General features: G+C 48.3%; 2 protein-coding genes and 2 non-coding genes across 5 annotated transcripts; 3 read left to right on the top strand and 1 right to left on the bottom strand.

Annotated features, from left to right (window-relative positions):
• Positions 1-1,899: 1,899 nt before the first annotated feature.
• Positions 1,900-5,112, bottom strand: LOC144288156 (uncharacterized). The gene is made up of 3 exons (XM_077855861.1): positions 5,053-5,112; positions 4,170-4,965; positions 1,900-2,464 (listed from the first exon to the last, which is right to left on the bottom strand). Exons 1-3 carry the CDS (start codon positions 5,110-5,112, stop codon positions 2,238-2,240), a joined length of 1,083 nt encoding a protein of 360 aa, XP_077711987.1. The 3' UTR covers positions 1,900-2,237.
• TPT1 (tumor protein, translationally-controlled 1) lies at positions 4,976-9,109 on the top strand. Of its 2 annotated transcripts, XR_013355994.1 has the most exons (7): positions 4,976-5,138; positions 5,403-5,476; positions 6,016-6,206; positions 6,616-6,721; positions 7,480-7,596; positions 8,568-8,742; positions 8,829-9,109. XR_013355994.1 is itself a non-coding variant. In XM_077855632.1 (6 exons), exons 1-6 carry the CDS (start codon positions 5,111-5,113, stop codon positions 8,568-8,570), a joined length of 519 nt encoding a protein of 172 aa, XP_077711758.1. In that variant the 5' UTR covers positions 4,976-5,110; the 3' UTR covers positions 8,571-8,777. The 2 variants fall into 2 exon arrangements, 1 of the variants encoding a protein (XP_077711758.1); XM_077855632.1 differs by lacking the exon at positions 8,829-9,109 and having other exon boundaries at positions 8,568-8,777.
• Positions 8,371-8,500, top strand: LOC144288211 (small nucleolar RNA SNORA31). The gene has a single exon (XR_013356179.1). It is a non-coding gene; the product is annotated as a small nucleolar RNA SNORA31 (small nucleolar RNA).
• A 414-nt stretch (positions 9,110-9,523) lies between the features above and the next one.
• Positions 9,524-9,657, top strand: LOC144288212 (small nucleolar RNA SNORA31). Its single transcript, XR_013356180.1, has one exon. It is a non-coding gene; the product is annotated as a small nucleolar RNA SNORA31 (small nucleolar RNA).
• Positions 9,658-17,368: the final 7,711 nt, after the last annotated feature.

Here is a 17,368-nt window from a genome sequence, read left to right as displayed (position 1 = left end):
GAAGCATGGAGCCCAATGGGGGACTCAATCCTGGGAGTCTAGGATCATGCCCTGAGCTATAGGCAGATGCTTCACCACTGAGCCACCCAAGTGTCCCTCCACTCGTTTTTTAAAATCCAGCCTAGGGACACCTGGGTGACTCAATGGTGGAGTGTCTACTTTGGCTCAGGGCGTGATCCCGGGGTCCTGGGATGGAGTCCCACATCCAGCTCCCTGCAGGGAGCCTGCTTCTCCCTCTGCCTGTGTCTTTGCCTCTCTCTCCGTATCTCTCATGAATAAATAAAATCTAGTCTAAAAATGATTACAAGTAGCCCCAACCAAGAAATCTTCAAGTTGGCTTATTCATAGATTAAAGCAGGCTTAAAACAAACAGTAACCTATGCTTAAAAGTCATCTGATGAAGTCTCTCCTGATGTGGTTTTTTAAAAAAATACATTTATTTATTATCTATTTATATGTGTGTATGTATGTATGTATGTATGTATTTATAGTAAGCTCTATACTCAATGTGGGGCTTGAACTCATGACCCGGAAATCAATAGTTGTAAGAGTTGTACACCTTACTGACTGAGCCAGCCAGGCACCCCCTTCCTCTACCTTACTCTGTAAAAAGTTTACGAACATTGATGGGGGGAATATTAACATCAAGACTAGTTATCTGTAGTTTTTCTCTATGGTTTATAAATGCTTTATTACATGTATTGTGATTTTTTAAGCCAGATAATTTAAGTCTTATGTTTCAAAGTTAAAAGAAATATTCAAATATCTAAGAATATCTTAGATTCTAACGATCATTTTACATTCATCAAAGACACTAAAAGAAGTTATTATTAATTACGTTGCTTCCTTTCACTAAGAACCTGTCTTCTCAGCTAGACCTAGATATTGCCTGCAACTGGCCTGGAACTCCCAGACAGGCCTTGGTACTGTTGAGCAAGGTCATAGAACATTAACACGAGACTTTGTGACAAAAACATGAGCCTTGTCCAAAGGCCACAGAGTCAAAAAGTAGATGCTGACCAAATCTTGGGGCACCTTAAAAAAAAAAAAAAAAATCATCCACTGACATTGACCAGTTGAAGCTGCCAAGAAATATATTTGAAAAGTTGCCTAAATCAATGGCTTTCAAAACTTTTTGACCTAGATCCACATGAAGAAATATGTCTTATGTTCAGATCCAGTACACATATACATGTGTAAATCTAAAACCTAAGTTTCATGAAACAATATTCACCTTTACTACACGTGATTCTATCTTCTTCTCATTGTGTCATTTTTAATTAAGTTGATCACTATTCACCAAGTTGTTTCCCAGTTCTCTGAAAAGCACTGTTATACTAGGTCTTGGATTTATGCTGAATCCTATTAACTGAGATGGGATTTGACTTAATTAAGAGAAATGAAACTTTATTTCATCCATTCATTTATCAACAATTATTGGGTCAAGCCCTGTTCTGACTCATGAGGTACAGCAACAAAGACCCCTCCCTACTCATAGAGTTTATATCATAGGGCTCTGCTGTCCAATAAAAGTTACTAGCCAAGGATATTTAAATTAATTAAATAGAAGTAAATAATTCCATTGCCACACTAGCCACATTTCAGATACTAACTACTCGCGGCCTAGTGGCTACCGTATTAGAGCACATACTGAACATTTCCATTATCAAAGCTCTTTTCAACAGCTCTGCTCTGAAGGAAAGAATTAAGTAAACTACATTTTCTGTAACTTAAGTAAACACAACTTTCAAGCCTTCACTGCAACTAGCTGCATCCATGTAATTGCTCAATATGATTGTAGCCAGGACACAGGGGTGCAAGAGCACCTGCCTCTGAGATTCCCAAACAGACCAAGTTCAACCACTTGCCGCTGACAAAGTCCAAAGGCAGAGAGATGAGTGGTGGTGAAACAAGAAAGTTTATTTCAGTGAGGCCAACACTGGGAAGACAGAGGAGTAGGGGTTCAAAGACCATCTCCAAAAGGTTGAAAATACTTCCAGGTATGTATAAGGGAAATGTGGGGCAAAGGTGGGTGGGTAAGTGCTGGTGGGCAGTGAAGGAAGGTTTAAATCCATCATAGTCTTAAGAGTCTATCATGGGTGGTGACTTGCTGGCTCAGGGCAGTCCTTATTGCTTCAGGGGGTAGTTCTGATTCTCATCAGGGGATGCTTTGCCTTCAGGCTCTTCCACCTGAGCCAAGGGAAAAGCTGGAAAGAACCCCACTAGAAAGTTTGAGGTCAAAATGGAGGCCAACGAAGTCCTCTTTCAGGACTTCTAGAATTGCTCCTTAGGAGGGAAACACAGTTGGAATATACTTTTGTTGTTCCCCTTTTCTTGCAGCTTGCGAGGTGGATGTGATGGCTGGAGTTCCAGCTCTGTTGCAGGCCATATCGGTGGTGAAGAAAGGAAAATCCTAGGCCTCTGACGCCCATGATGTCACCACACGTGTCTGGACTGCAGATTCCTGAATTTCTTTTATACAAGAGAATCAATAAACCCTTACGTGTTTAAGCCACCGTAAGCAATCCTGAACTGATAAAAGGGTGAACCCTTCTGAGGTACTTTTTTCATGTGAGGACTTGAGTTAAGAGGCCAGAAGACAATGTCTTTGAGACCTCTTTAACTTCAAGAGATCCCAAATCATATTCAGCTGTAAAATTTAGGACAACCTTAGGTTTTGTTAGAAATCACTGAACAAATCATTGTAAGAAAATGTTATAAAAAATTTCAGCGGTGTCTGGGTGGCTCAGTTGGTTAAGAACCTGACTATCTCAGCTCAGGTCATAATCTCAGGGTTGAGTTCAAGCCTCTCTTTGGGTTCTACCCTGGGTGGGGAGCCTACTTAAAAAAACATTCAAATGATGCCAAAGTAAAAGCTAATTAGTTAAAGACCAAATCCTGGGATCCCTGGGTGGCGCAGCGGTTTGGCGCCTGCCTTTGGCCCAGGGCGCGATCCTGGAGATCCGGGATCGAATCCCACATCAGGCTCCCGGTGCATGGAGCCTGCTTCTCTCTCTGCCTCTCTCTCTCGCTCTCTCTCTGTGACTATCATAAATGAATAAAAAATTTTAAAAAAGACCAAATCCTTCCAATTTTGTTAGTGACTTGTAATTATTTATGAATAATTTTCCCTATTTGTAGTACTTGTGTTCTAAGTAGGCATTTTCAAGATTTGGTGCAGATTTTTAATTTTTTTAAAAAAGGTTTTATTTATTCGTTTGAAAGAGAAAGAGACAGCTTGAGCATGGGAGTGAGGCAGAGGGAGAAGCAGATTCCTCACTGAGCCAGGAGCCCAACTCAGGGCTTGATCGCAAGAATATAGACCTCATGCCCTGAGCCACCCAGGTGCCCCGGCACAGATTTTTTTTAAGATTTTATCTACTAATTCATGAGAGACACACACAGAGAGAGGCAGAGACACAGGCAGAGGGAGAAGCAGGCTCCCTGCGGGGACCCCGACCTGAGCCAAAGGCAGATGCTCAGATGGGGTGTTCGGTGCAGCTCCAGGTCACATCTTTTTGGGGAGGGCACATTTTGACTCCTCCTTCATCTCAATTCACTGTTCTGGGTTCTGCTCTTTTCGAGTTGCTCTCTGTGCAGAATGCTTCATTACTGGATTTACGGGGGGGGGGGGGGGAGTTGATATAGAATTGCCTGATTTCTTTAATGTACCAGAACAAAAGTTTCTGTGAGGGGGACGCCTGGGGCGCTCAGGGGCTGAGCGTCTGCTTTAGGCATGACTCCGGGGTCCCGGGATGGAGTCCCGCATCGGGCTCCCTGCATGGAGCCTGCTTGTCCCTGTGTCTCTGCCTCTCTCTGGGTCTCTCATGAATAAATAAATAAAATCTTTAAAAAAATAGATAAATAGATAGATAGATAGATAGATGATAGATAGATGATAGAGTGGAAAAGTGGACATTTGGGTGGCTCCATGGTTGAGCGTCTGCCTTCGGCCCAGTGTGTGACCCCGGGGTCCCAGGATCAAGTCCCATGTCGGGCTCCCCGCATGGAGCCTGCTTCTCCCTCTGCCTGTGCCTCTCCCTCTCTCTCTCATGAATAAATAAAATCTTGAAAAAAAAGAAAAAAAATTTGTGTGAAAAATTGTGTAAAAAATCTGGTTTTAACTTGCTCACGATTGGGAGCTCCGTGCAAAACCCGGTGCCACGGACCTTGCAGGGCATAAAAGTATCTGTAGAATTTAACGAGCTCTCCGGTTTCCCACCAAAACGGAAACAAAACGGCTTCCTTGAGCGTTTGCTCCGAACCGGACACCTGGACGTGAAGTCCCCCCAGTTCCGTCCGACTCTGTGGCAGCTGGGCTATCCCTTCGAGGTCATCTTCGAGGTCATCGTCGACGGACGCTAGAGCTCTTTTTTTTTCTTTCTTCGCTCGGAAGACAGGGTCCAAGGCCAAGCGCAAAAAGGGACGGGCAGGCTCTGCAGCGGCGCCCCCGACGGGCCGCGGCCTCCTCACGCGGAAGCCCGCCGGGAGCCCCTCCCCCTCCCCGCCGGCGGGGACACCGCAGCCGCACGGGGCGCCCCGAAACCGCGGCCGGGCAGGGAGCCTCCCCCCGCCGAGGGCCTGGAGCGAGGCCGACTGCCCCGCGCCCCACCCCCTCCCCGCGGACGGCCTCGCTCCACCCTCTCCCCGGGCCCCGACCTTCCGTAAACGCCAAGTCCTCCACGGCGGCTCGCTTGTGTTCCCGGGAACGGGCGGGCGCGGAGGCCTGAAGGGCCGCCATCCTCCTCGAAGCCGCAGCAGGCTCGGCACCTCCGCGGGGCGGGGAGGCCGGGACGCGGGAAGCCGCGAGAAGCCGCGGGCGCGGCGGACGGCGCCATTGTGTCCCCGCGGCCAAGTCCCCGGATGCTCGCCGCGGCCCCGCCCCCCGCGCGGCCGTGCGTGCCACGTCACCGCGCGCGGCGCTTCCGGAGGCGCCGCGGGCGATGACGTAGGGGGACGTGCCCTCTATATGAGGTTGGGGAGCGGCTGAGTCGGCCTTTTCCGCCCGCTCCCCCCTCCCCCCGAGTGCCGCTCCGGCTGCCGCGCGCTCGCCCCGAGCTCCCGGCTCCTGCCAAGCCCGCGCCGCCGCCGCCCGTCTCCAGCCGTCGTCATGATCATCTACCGGGACCTCATCAGCCGTGAGTCGTGGCTGCACCCGCCGTGCCGCCGCGCGCAGGGGCCCGGGGGAGGCCGCGCGGGGGGCGGGAGCGGGGAGGCCGCGAGGGCCTGGAGGACGCCGGCCCCTCTCCGGGGCGAGGAGGGGTGGGGGCCGGGGGCTCGGGCGCGCGGGAGCGGCGGGCGCGGCGGGCGCGGCGGGAGCAGCCGGGCCCGCGCGGGCGATGGCGGCGCGGGTCCCCGAGCCCCGGGCGCGCGGTGACGGGCGGGCCTGTGTCCCCGAGCAGATGACGAGATGTTCTCCGACATCTACAAGATCCGGGAGATCGCGGACGGGCTGTGCCTGGAGGTGGAGGGGAAGGTGAGTCGGGCGGCGGCGGCGGCGGCGGCGGCGCGGGGGAGGCGAGGCCGGGCGGGCTCGGGTTTCCGCCGCTCGCTCCCCCGCCCGCGGTTGTGCAATCCTCTCCGCTGCCTCCTGGCGGAGGGGACGCTCTCTTCCGGGCTCTCGGGTTTTTCTAGAAAAGTGGAGGCGGAGCTGAGCCTGGAAATAGGTCCCCGCCGCCTGGCGCCCATCCTCCTCCCGGGCGGCCGGCCTTGCCGCGCACCCTCCACCGGGGTGTGAAGGGCCCTGCCGCCCTTCTGGCCCAACAAAGAATCCTTGTTGAGTCTCGGTGTTGGAGGAATTTCGAGGGGCGTGAGCGTTTTATTTTATTTTATTTTTCTCTTTTTCTACGACGCCGTCTTCGTGGGTTTTAGCAAGAGTCCGAAGTGTTGGGTGGGAGGAGGATTGTGTGAACTGCTGACCTAGAAGATCTAGTGGAGAATGCTTTTATGCAAAGGTCCAAAACGTCTGAAACCGGACTTTTTTTTTCTTTTCTCCTCCTCCCCTCCTTAATGTAGATGGTCAGTAGGACAGAGGGTAACATTGACGACTCGCTCATTGGTGGAAATGCCTCCGCGGAAGGCCCGGAGGGCGAAGGTACCGAAAGCACAGTAATCACCGGTGTTGATATTGTCATGAACCATCACTTGCAGGAAACCAGCTTCACAAAAGAAGCCTACAAGAAGTACATCAAAGATTACATGAAATCGTAAGTGGTCCTGGCGCAGCCCACCCTAAGGTCAGCCCTGCGGGATTTGGGGATAAGGTAACCTGGAGGTTCTTTAGCAGCAGGCATGCTTGGGAAAGGCTTTCTTGTTGATGAGCTCACAGACAGATGCCTTCCTATAAATAAACTAATGTGAGCATACCGCAGCTGGAAGTGTGGTTTTAGCTCTTCAGAAGTACTTTGGGAATAACTTGAAACCCTAAATTGTCAAGACTTGAAACTTTCATTCCTGTGAGCTAGTAGTTTCTTGATTGTGCCATGTGAATTTTTGCCCGGTGACAGCCAGCTGCCCTTTTCAGCGCTTGTTTGTTTTTTTTTTTTTTTTTTTACTGAAAAAATTTGTTTTGCTGAGAACTGAGTACTTTAACCTGTCAATAAAATACTGTTTTAGAATCAAAGGCAAACTTGAAGAACAGAGGCCAGAAAGAGTAAAGCCCTTTATGACAGGGGCTGCAGAACAAATCAAGCACATCCTTGCTAATTTCAAAAACTACCAGGTAAATACTATAAATGTTTCTCAGAATTGTGCAATTGTAACTGCCAGAGCAACAAATGACTTGATAAGTCGCTGATGTAACGGGATTATTTTCTGGGTCTTCTGAGCAGTTTAAATACTTCATAGATTCCTTTCCAGTAGTCTTCACTGTGGAAAGTGGCCTTTTCTGCTCCCAAGTGTGTTTCTAGATCTTGCCTGCTGATTGTAGAACCTCATCCCTACTACTCTCCAGATGACAGGTTTCATTTCTCCCGGTCTAGAATTGCTTGGTAACCTCCTGTCTTTTTATTTACAACTCCAGTCTCATTGCCCCTGGAGTTCTTTCTACACTTCTGTTGGGAAACTCAGTGACTCTCCCTTGGCGCTTTATAGAACTTAAAGAAAAAAACTCCTTACAGCCTGGCTCTTTGACTTTCCAGCTTTCACAAGTCCTCTGGCCAGAAGATAACTTTCCTCCTATAACCTGCTCTCTCGCTGTTTGATGACATAAACAGGCTTTTTAACAGAGTTGGAATTGTATATGTGGGGTTGAGAGAGTGTTTCCAGAAAGCCTGAAGTGTTCTGGATTGCTCTGTACTCTGGTCAATTGTTAGTGTTCTCATTTGGTGAACAGAGGTTTGAGTAGTAGTTTTTTTTTCCTTTTTTTTCTTGTGAAAATCTCTTAAATTGTGTTTTGAATCCTTTGTTTTACTGTAGATTGTTTTGATACGATCTGTATATAATGGCCTAATTCTGGGTGTTTGTTGTTTGCTCCCTAAGTTCTTTATTGGTGAAAACATGAATCCAGATGGCATGGTTGCACTCCTGGACTACCGTGAGGACGGTGTGACCCCTTATATGATTTTCTTTAAGGATGGTTTAGAAATGGAAAAATGTGTAAGTATAAGGAAGTGGGTTGAAATCAGTAATGTAAAAGTGGAGACATCTGTGTGACTGTCTCTTGCTGTTGGGTAGTTAGAATGGGTTTTACAGCAGTCTCCACAATGTAGGTCCAACTCTGGTTTCTCTTTGGGAGTCTAAAAGGGTTGTGTTTTGCATACAAGATTTTTACGGCACAGAAAAGGCATTTAGAAATACAGAAAGCTTTTCATGTAGATGGCTTAAATCCCAGCTTATGTACTAAACTGGAGATAAACTGCATTCTGTTTTTTTTTTCCCCCCATAGAAAGTCTTTCTCTTCGTATTTTGCCACGCATACGTGCGTGAGTGGCATGTATGGCGCTAGGCCTTTTTCACTTTGGTTTACTGATGATTGGCAACTGGTCACTGGAAGCCTTGATGTTACTAACTTTTAGTAAATAAAGTTAGAGCTGGCTGCTTATCCAGTATGCAGAATCCTTTAGTACAATTAAATGAATGTCTACTATGCAAGGAATTATTGGAGGCCGTACAGAAATGAGAGCATTCATTATTCTAGCTTTCAGAGGCTTCCATATAAATTAGGAACAAGATAAACTTGAGGCTACCCTAAATAAGAGAAGAGGCCTCAGCGGACAAAAATGTCTTCAGATTGCATGAGCTGCTACGGAAAGTATTCCAGGAATATCTGCGGGTTTTGTTGGTAGAACAGAAAGTATGTGTGTGAGTGGGACTTGCTTCAGAATGAGATTTTTTAGAAAATGTGCCACCCCTGCTTTGGTGAGGATAGTCCTGCATCCACTGATAGACCTTGAACAATTGGCTGTTGTTCTTTTGGTTTGCACTAGGATGCAAGAGAAAAAAATCCCTGCGCTTTCTGTCTGTCCCTGTGGCAGCCCAGATTGAATAGGGGAGTACATCGGTGGCGTGGAAGGGTTAACTGTTTTCATACTGGATCAAAGTGTTAATACCCTGTCTTGTTTCTACAGTAACGAACTTGGCTGTTAACTTTGGATGTATCACCTGTTGTCCTAACTGGCTGCTGCTCTTCATCCACACAACACCAGGACTTAGACAAATGGGACTGATGTCATCTTGAGCTCTTTATTTTGACCTTGATTTATTTGGAGCGGAGGCATTGTTTTTAAGAAAAAAACATGTCATGTAGGTTGTCTAAAAATAAAATGCATTTAAACTCATTTGAGAGAATGCCTCTTAGTTTAACACATTTTTAAATCCATTCTGTGTAGTGTCCTGAAGAAGCTAGAGCCTGGTTGTAGACTACTGCTAGAAAGCATAAGACTGCCTGCAGATAACTTCTACAGTGAAAGCTACTTCTGGGACTGGAATATAAAAAACAAGAACCAAAAGTCTTAATTCTGAGTTCAAGTAAAGGGAAAGACCATGCTCATAGCTGGGCCAACATTTGAAGTGGATTCCTTACACATTTCATCACCTACAAACGGAAGTAGTTAACTCTGGAAGAGATTGCCAAAAGAATAAAAAGAGACTAATAACAGTTGGAAGCAAAGTATTGTCTGATCTTATTTATCTTAAGTAGAGCCAAGTTCTAGAGAAATCTAGACATCTCCTGGAATGCTTGTGTCAAACTATCTGGAATGGGGCTGGCAAACTGGCTTGTCCCGCCACTTGTTGGGTGACTTTTAAGGTGTTTATATTTTTTAAATGGAAAAAAATAGCTGGTGGGATATGAAAAGTACGAAGACTTAAAATTTGTATCTGGTTTTTTTTTGAACATTGCCATGCTCCTAAGAGCAGGGTAGGACAGACCTTAAGGCCTACATAGTCTAAAACAACCATGTGACCCCTTAGAAGGTTTGTCAGCCGTGCTTTAAAAGATGAAGTTGTAGATGGAATGTGGGATAGCTGGTTGTGTCCTGTTGTATCTGAAAGGGCTATGGGTGTCTGAAGGAGAATAAGGAAAATGCATCCATGTGACAGACCTAGAGCAGTTTCTATCTGCCTCTAAGGTTTCTGCTAGAGATGCAAGAAAAAGGTATCCTCGCGCTTTCTAGCTGCCTGACGGTGGCAGTCGAGATTGAATGGGGGAGTACAGGGAAAAAAACTGCAGCTCAGGAGTGACTTGGTTAACAATGAAGATCTTGTTTACTAAAAGGATCTAAAATTGGAGTTTACAAGAAGTGTTGGAAGATGGCTTCCCAGATCCTTGCCTTTTAATTCCATTCTTAAGAGCTTAAGGGTTAAAACTAAATTGAAGGCAAGCCAGTGACTCATCTCCTAAGACATGTGAACTTGGGCAAATCCAGTGATTTAGCTGTCTGGAATTTGCCCTAGAGGTTTGGGAGTCCATCATGTGGGTCACAGCCTGAGACACTAAGGTTGATGGTGCCCCCTGGTGATTAGTGGAAGCAAACTCAAATACTGGAAACTAGTCAAGTAGGTGGCAATTTTAAGCATTCTGACCTGACCTTAAAATACAGAAAAAGTGCCAGTTGCTGACCCAGGAGACCAGTCAGCCCTCTCTGAAATGGGAGAATTTTTGGGCCGCGGTCAGTGTTGTGACCCTGAACACCTGATTACAGGAGAGGTCTGACCGGAGTAGAGAGTTAGCTATGGAAAGGGACAGGAGTAGTGGGGCAGAGGCTCTGTAGGAAGTGAAGGATCCAAGTCCACCCAGCCATATTTTCAGTCGTTACAGGTAAGAGTCTGGTTAAGCTGCTTTGAGCAAGAGTTAACAGGAGATGTGTACACATCACAAGGCCTGTCCTTTAGGTCTATTGGTTCTAAGATTGATACTTAGTGTCTTTCAAGTTCTTAGTGTCTTTCAAGCCCTAGGCTTTGTTAGGTGTGTGGAGAGGAATTGTAAAGGGACTTTAATAGTCTGGGAAGGCCTTTGTGATAGGATTTGAATAGGAGCTTGAAAGCAAGTAAGGCTATGTGGCTATTTGAAGGCAGAACGTTCCAAGCAAAGAATAGCAAATGCAGAATCTGAAGTGGAGTGTGCTTGACCTGTTCTAGGGAGAAGGTGGCCAGTTTGCTGGACCCACGATGGCGAGAGAAAGTAAGAAGTGAGTATCCAGGGAAAGAGGAAACCAAGTCCCGTAGGAAGGCCACAGGGGCAGAAGGGACATCTGACCTGATGCATTAGATAAGCAGTTGAGTATTTCACTTGGGAGGATAGCGGAGAAATCTAAAGATTTAAAGAGCTACTGGAAAAATCTCAATGTAAGATAACTTGAAGCCAAAACCCTGGGTGAGATCTAGGAAGCACAGACTCCTCCCGCTGACAGAGCTAGAGATTGGTCACCATGATGACCAACTGGCAAAGTGACCCCGAGAACGTGTCCCCGAGGTAGAATCCAGGGAGGGGTCTGGAAGTCGAGTGGACAGTGTTTCAGGGTTATCTCTTGCAGACTAGTCAAGATAAGGACCAAGAAGGTGAACTTGACGAATGTTTGAATAGTAGAGGAAGAAAGCCTGATTGAAATGGGCTCAGCAGGACAACCCCAGGCAGCACACTGCCTGTGAAATGTCAATCCACTTGACCCTTGAGCAACATGGGTTTTAACTGATTTTTTTTTTTGAACTGAATTTTTTTACAGTACTGTAAATGTATTTTTTTCTCTAGTTTTATAGTAAAACTATAGTATAGGACCTATAAAATACATGTTAATATGCTGTCAGGCTTCCGGTCAACAGTAGGCTATTAAGTACGGAGTGGAAAGATAGGTGCAGGTTTTTTACTGAGGGGAGGGGTTCAAAGATCAACTACATATTTTATTACCTGTTCATCTGTTTAAGTAGTAGGTGTGTGTGAATGGCTCATTGGAATCATTAGGCCTTAAAAAAATATAACTTGTTGACTAAATCCCATCATCTCCACTTCAGGGTTAACCAATAACTACAAACTAAATTTGGTTATGATGACAATCAGTCGATTTTAACCAAGAAACCAGCAGAAATCTCAACCAACTCAAAATCTTGATGCAAAAGTATCCTTCTCAAGTTCTGAGCATGAGCCCCATTCATGGGGCTGAGCAACCTCCAGCCAGAATATTTAGCAAAACGGAACTTAAATCAGGAGAACTTGAATTAAGACATCACATTGTAGTGACTGGTAATTTATACTGAGGTTGTTACTACACAAACCATAATTCTATTACAAAAGCACAGCTTACAGCACCCTGGTAGGCCGCAAACCCATTCCTTGAAAAAGAGCTCCAGCTTTGTGTCCAGGAATTGGTTTCCAGAGAGTGTCCATAAGCATTGAGTGTCCAACTTGATGTTTTGGGGACAGATTTATGATCTGAAGCCATGGGCCATACTTGAAAATCACTGAAAAACAGTTTTCATACTGCATAAAAATAAGCTACTTTGGATATTTAGTTATTTAGGTAACATTTGAATATTCCATTATTCCAAAGGTAGTCTATACATCACTAAAGGTTTACATCACTAAAGGTTTACATCACTAAAGGAAAAGGTGCTGGGGCACCTGGCTGGCTCAGTCGGTAGAGCATGTGACTCTTGATCCTGGGGTTGAGAGTTCAAGCCTCACATTGGGTGTAGAAATTAAAATCTTTGGAAAAGTGTGGGGTGTGATCCTGGAGTTCCACTCCCTACATGGAGCCTGTTTCTCCCTCTGCCTGGGTCTCTGCCTCTCTCCCTCCCTCTCCCCCGCCCCTCTCTTTGTGTCTCTATGAATGAATAAGTAAAATCTTAAAAAAAAAAATCTTTGGAAAAGGGGCTGTGCACCTTATATTGAAATAAAGTTAGGTACTGGGATAGCCAGCTCAATAAGAGACATTCTTTAAACTTGGGAGTCTGTACATAAAGTTAAAAATCATGATGATAGTTTATATTTATCCCACTGACATCCTCCAATTCCATCCCTTGGTGCAGCAGTGCCGCGCCTGACCATAATGCAGGTTGGCAGTCCGAACCAGATACTTTTTAAAATTGTGGAGGCCTGTTTTTAACTAGTGGAACATTCTAGTATACTTTCTGAGCGCTTGTAGGTTGTGGATTTGTGCTACTACACGTGGTTTCCCAGAGCAGCCTGGAAGTTGGCATGTAAGATTCCTCCCTGCGCGGGGCCAGGAGAACCTCAAACGGACGCGGTCTTTAACAGGACTCCATACAGTTCAGAAAAAAATGTCCACTACCAGCCTAGGGGAAGATCCTTTCCAAAGCAATGACGTGTTCCCCGAGGTTTCCTTCAATCGGCGACGCCGCCTCCACCCGCTTCAGGATACACGTGACCTCTCCCGTGCCTGTCTGCGCAGAGTTCTCGGAGCCTGGTGCTAAAGCAGGAAGCGCGGGGGGGTCCCCTGCGGAGGGCTTTGGCAGGAACGGGCCGCAGCTCGGGTGGAGAGCGGAGAACGCAGGCCCCAGGGCGCTCCCCGGAGGGGTCCCCAGGGGGAGGACGTTGGCTAGCCGAGAGTGCAGCGCTGTTGGGGTGGTAGGGCGACCAGACACTCAGCCCTGAGCAAACAGTTGACGCTAGGAATCCAGTCTTGTGCTTGGTGATTTTCTTCATCTGTTCTAGTTTGTTCTCCCGTGCTGCTTGCACACGGCCTCACCCGGCGCCCGGGCCGCAGAGCAGAAACGCCCCCTACCTCGCGGGCGAGCCCCCATCCCCTAAGCGGCTGGTAAATCACAGGAAGCTGGTGCTTCGAGGACATGCTTTCAAAACACTATACATGTAATTTCCTTTTTAGGTACGTTACTTCGGAAGCGTCCCCCGAGAACTGCCGATCTGTCCTCTAAGTCAAATCCGCAAACCAATAGCCCCACGGTGGGGGGAGGGAAAGGAAGTGAAAGGAAGACGATTACACTAAATTTAAAAATAACAAAAACAACCCATTAACACCTCTTTTGACGACCTCCTTGAGGTGGGATAATGCAAACCGGCAGATGGCAAGTATAAAGTAAGCTAAGTAAGTGCCCCCCGGCGGGCTGCCATCGGTGTCCCCATCGCTCTCCCGGCGCCCCATCCTTGAACGCCCCCCATCGCACCAGCAACCGAGGTCGGTCCACGTTGGTGGGGCTTGTCCAGCAGAGCACGGCCCGGGTGTCCCTCACTGGGGTGGCCTCCATCGCCCCGGCAGGACGGTAGGTGCCCCCTGCCGGCATCTATTAAAAGCAAAAGTGGGGATCCCTGGGTGGCGCAGCGGTTTGGCGCCTGCCTTTGGCCCAGGGCGCGATCCTGGAGACTCGGGATCGAATCCCACGTCGGGCTCCCAGTGCATGGAGCCTGCTTCTCCCTCTGCCTGTGTCTCTGTCTCTCTGTGACTATCATAAATAAATTTTTAAAAAAATTAAAAATAAAAGCAAAAGTGACTAAGCCTTTGGAAATCGGGCAAGCAACGGCAAACTGCTCCACAAAGGAGGAGGGCTGGGCACGAGTGGCTGATTTCGCCTCCCCGGAGCCACGCAGGTGCTTCCTTTCCTTCTTTTCTTTTCTTTTCTTTTCTTTTCCTTTCTTTTCTTTTACTTTAAGATTTATTTATTCATGAGAGACACAGGCAGAGGGAGAAACAGGCTGCATGCAGGGGACCCGAGGTGGGACTCGATCCCGGGTCTCCAGGGTCTCCAGGGTCAGGCCCTGGGCCGAAGGCAGGTGCTAAACCTCTGAGCCCCCCGGGGCTTCCTTTCTGAGGCAGGTCCTGGGCCTCCGGCTTAGGGCCGTGGGAGGTGCGCAGGACCCCCGGGCTGCTGGGCCGCTGTACCTGGAGGCCTCGCCCGCACCTGCACTGAACCCGGGGCCCTAACCACGCGCGCTCCCCGCCCGCAACCGAGCCCGCCTGAAGGTCATCCGGTCAAAATCCGAGGCCTGCGCCCCCGCCCCGCCCCTGACCCCTCTAGGACCCCCGCCCCCGCCCCGCCCCGCCTAAGCTCCTCCCCGTGCATCACGCGGCGCGGATCTTCCTGACTTTTCATCCCCACCCCCCTCAGGCCGGCTCCCGGGCTCGGTGCTCTAACCTGAGGCGGGGGGGAGGGGCAGGATCACGGGGAGGAGGGGAGATGCGCACCGTCCCCAGTCTGACCCGGACACGCCGCTCTTTAAAAAGTCGGCGTATTTCACACCCTAAACTGCAGGATCTCGTGATCGTGGCAGAAGCCTCAGTCCCCTGCCCCACCTCCTAGGGGGCTCGGCCAGGCTACTTCCCTCCCCGACACATTCTGCATATTTGCTGTTTCTTTTCTTTCTTTTTTCTTAATGCTTCTGCTTCTTTCTTTTTCTTTGTTTTAAGATTGTATTTATTTATTCATGAGAGACCCAGAGAGACAGGCAGAGGCAGGCAGAAGGAGAAGCAGGCTCGAGGCCCGCGGGACCCCATCCCAGGACCCCTGGACCAGGCCCTGGGCCGAAGGCGGCTCTAAACCGCTGCGCCACTCGGGCTGCCCTTAATACTTATTTCTAAATAATTTGCTCCAACCGTTATTTCTTGATTTTTCAGTCTCAGAGTTCAGATCCTCTCCTCTCTCTGTGGGAGATGAAGATCGGGCTTTCTTGCTGCTGGTAACTCCCATCCCTTCCCTCCCTCCCCATCCTCCCATAGTCCCCTCCCAATCTCAGTTAATAATTATGGCACGTCGGTACGTTCTTCCAAATTCCAAATTGAGCCATATGGTACCGGTTCCGACTGCTTTACATTTTGCTGGAGTTAACTCATTCCGCACAGCTGAGTGTTTTGGGTACTCGTCCCTAACTCCTCCCCTACACTAACTCTAAGTCCGTTGTGCGGAAGGCTCCCCCCCACCCCACCCCCGCCACCCCAGGCATCTGGTTGTTCCACCATCGAAGTCCACCCGGACACCATCCACCTGGAGACCGAGCAGATTCCACAGGGTAAGGGGTCAGCCCTACAGGCCTGCCCCTCTTCCCCCTTCAGAGGCCAATCTCAAGCCCAGGCTACCTGTGCTTCTAGAAATTGGAGATCCCCAGGCCCCCTCCTCAGGCCGGGGTAACTTGCTGGAGCGGCTCAGGAAAACAATTGACTCACTAGATGAGCAGTGGGCCACGAAGGATGGACTCGGCGCTGCCAGATGGCAGAGGTGCAGAGGGCAAGGCCGGGGGACGGGTCCAGAGCTCCACGCCCTCTCCCAGCTGGTCATCCTCAGCATGGAGCTGGGCTCCCAACCCAGAAGCTCTCTGAACCCTGTCCTGAACGTTTCTGGAGGCTTCAGTGCCCAGGCACGCTTGGGTACATCACTTGGTGACTGGACACCTTCTCCACCAGGAAGGGCTGGTGTGGGACCCCAAGGCCCAACCCTTTAATCACATGGGTAGCTCCACTGGCAACCAGCCTCCATCCTCCAAGTCACCTCAAAACAAAAGACACCTTTTACCACTCTCCCTGGTCACAGGAAATCCCAAAGGTTTTAGGACCTTTGCCAGAAACAGGGACAAAGACTAAATATATACGTCTTATTATAAATCACAACATTGTAAAATGTAAACTTTTTTTTTTTTTTTTTCAAAACTTAGAAGTGTTCCAGGAACCCATGGGGCCAACCTTCTATTTTCTGGAAGAGCTCCCTCCTGGAGGCCTTGGCAATCTTGCTGCCCTGCGGGCATGAGGAGCTTCTCTGCTGCTCAGTCTGGAATTCCCTTTACTGCTTACCTAAGCCCCAAATTCCCTTTCTGTCTGGTAAAGCAGAGAGGGTAATTTTTTTTTTTTTGAGACTTTGCTTGTAAAAATCTTATTCTCCTCTCACACAGGATTGATAATTTGGCCAAGTATGGACTTCTAGATTTGGAATTTAGACATTGCCCCCCAAAACCCATTCTCTTCCAGCTTCCACTGTTGCTTTTGAGAAGTTTGCTATTCTAAAAAAAAAAAAAAAGAGAGAGAGAGAGAGAGAGAGAGAAGTTTGCTATTCTAATTGTCAATTCTTTGCATGGTGACATGGATTTTTTTCATTTTTATTTTTTCCTTTCCGGGAGATTTTAGAATGTTCTTTGCTCCTGAGGTTCTTATATTTCATAGTGCTCTTCTTTGGTCTTGTGCCTTTAAAATTTTCCTGTGAGACACGTGGTGAGTCATTTCAACTTGGAAACAGCTTTTTCATTTCTTGGAAATTTTCTTGAAATGCGTGCAGACACATACACACACTTATGTGTTTTCCTTCTATCTTCTCAGTTCTTACTTTCTGGATTTCCTGTTAGTTGGATGCTGGGTGTCCGGGGCCTGCTGCTCGAGGGAGAGGCCCTCAGCGCAATCTGGGCATCACCCGGCACATTGCTGCCACCAAGGAGGCCAACTTTGTGGACAAGGGGTCCGGAGGCTAAGGCGGGGCTGCAGCTCAATTCCCCTCTGCTTCTATCTCATGACTTGAGTGTGAAGAGGCCACCGTGGTAGCATGTGGCTGTGTCGAGGGTCTGCAGAAACACCGGGGGGAGCTGGGGGAGAAATACACACAGAAGCGTCTCAGCTTAGGGAAAACCCGAATATTTTTCTCATATGTGTGCCATGCTTTATGGACCGAGATGCATTTCTATATAATTTGTTTCATTGAACGTGGGTCACAATCTTGAGAGTTTCCTGGGCTGGCCCCACGGAGTAGTGAGGCTGGACCCCATGAAACTGGAGACCCCAAGTGTAGCCATGCGTCCCCCCGGCGGGTAACCTGCCCTGTACATTTAGAAGAGCTTTTTTTTTTTTTTTTGGTTTGTTTTTACTGATGGCCTTTTTGCTCTGTATTCTTCTTTCTCGAAGGGTTCTGCTCCGTCACGGCAGGCTGCGTGTTGCTGGGTAAGGCGGTGAGGCCCAGGAGGAGGGTGTGTGTTGCATAACAACAT

This window comes from Canis aureus, chromosome 17, assembly GCF_053574225.1.
Source record: "Canis aureus isolate CA01 chromosome 17, VMU_Caureus_v.1.0, whole genome shotgun sequence".
Lineage (NCBI taxonomy): Eukaryota > Metazoa > Chordata > Mammalia > Carnivora > Canidae > Canis > Canis aureus.
Note: the sequence above shows the minus strand (reverse complement) of the source record. Positions and strands in the feature narration are given on the sequence as shown.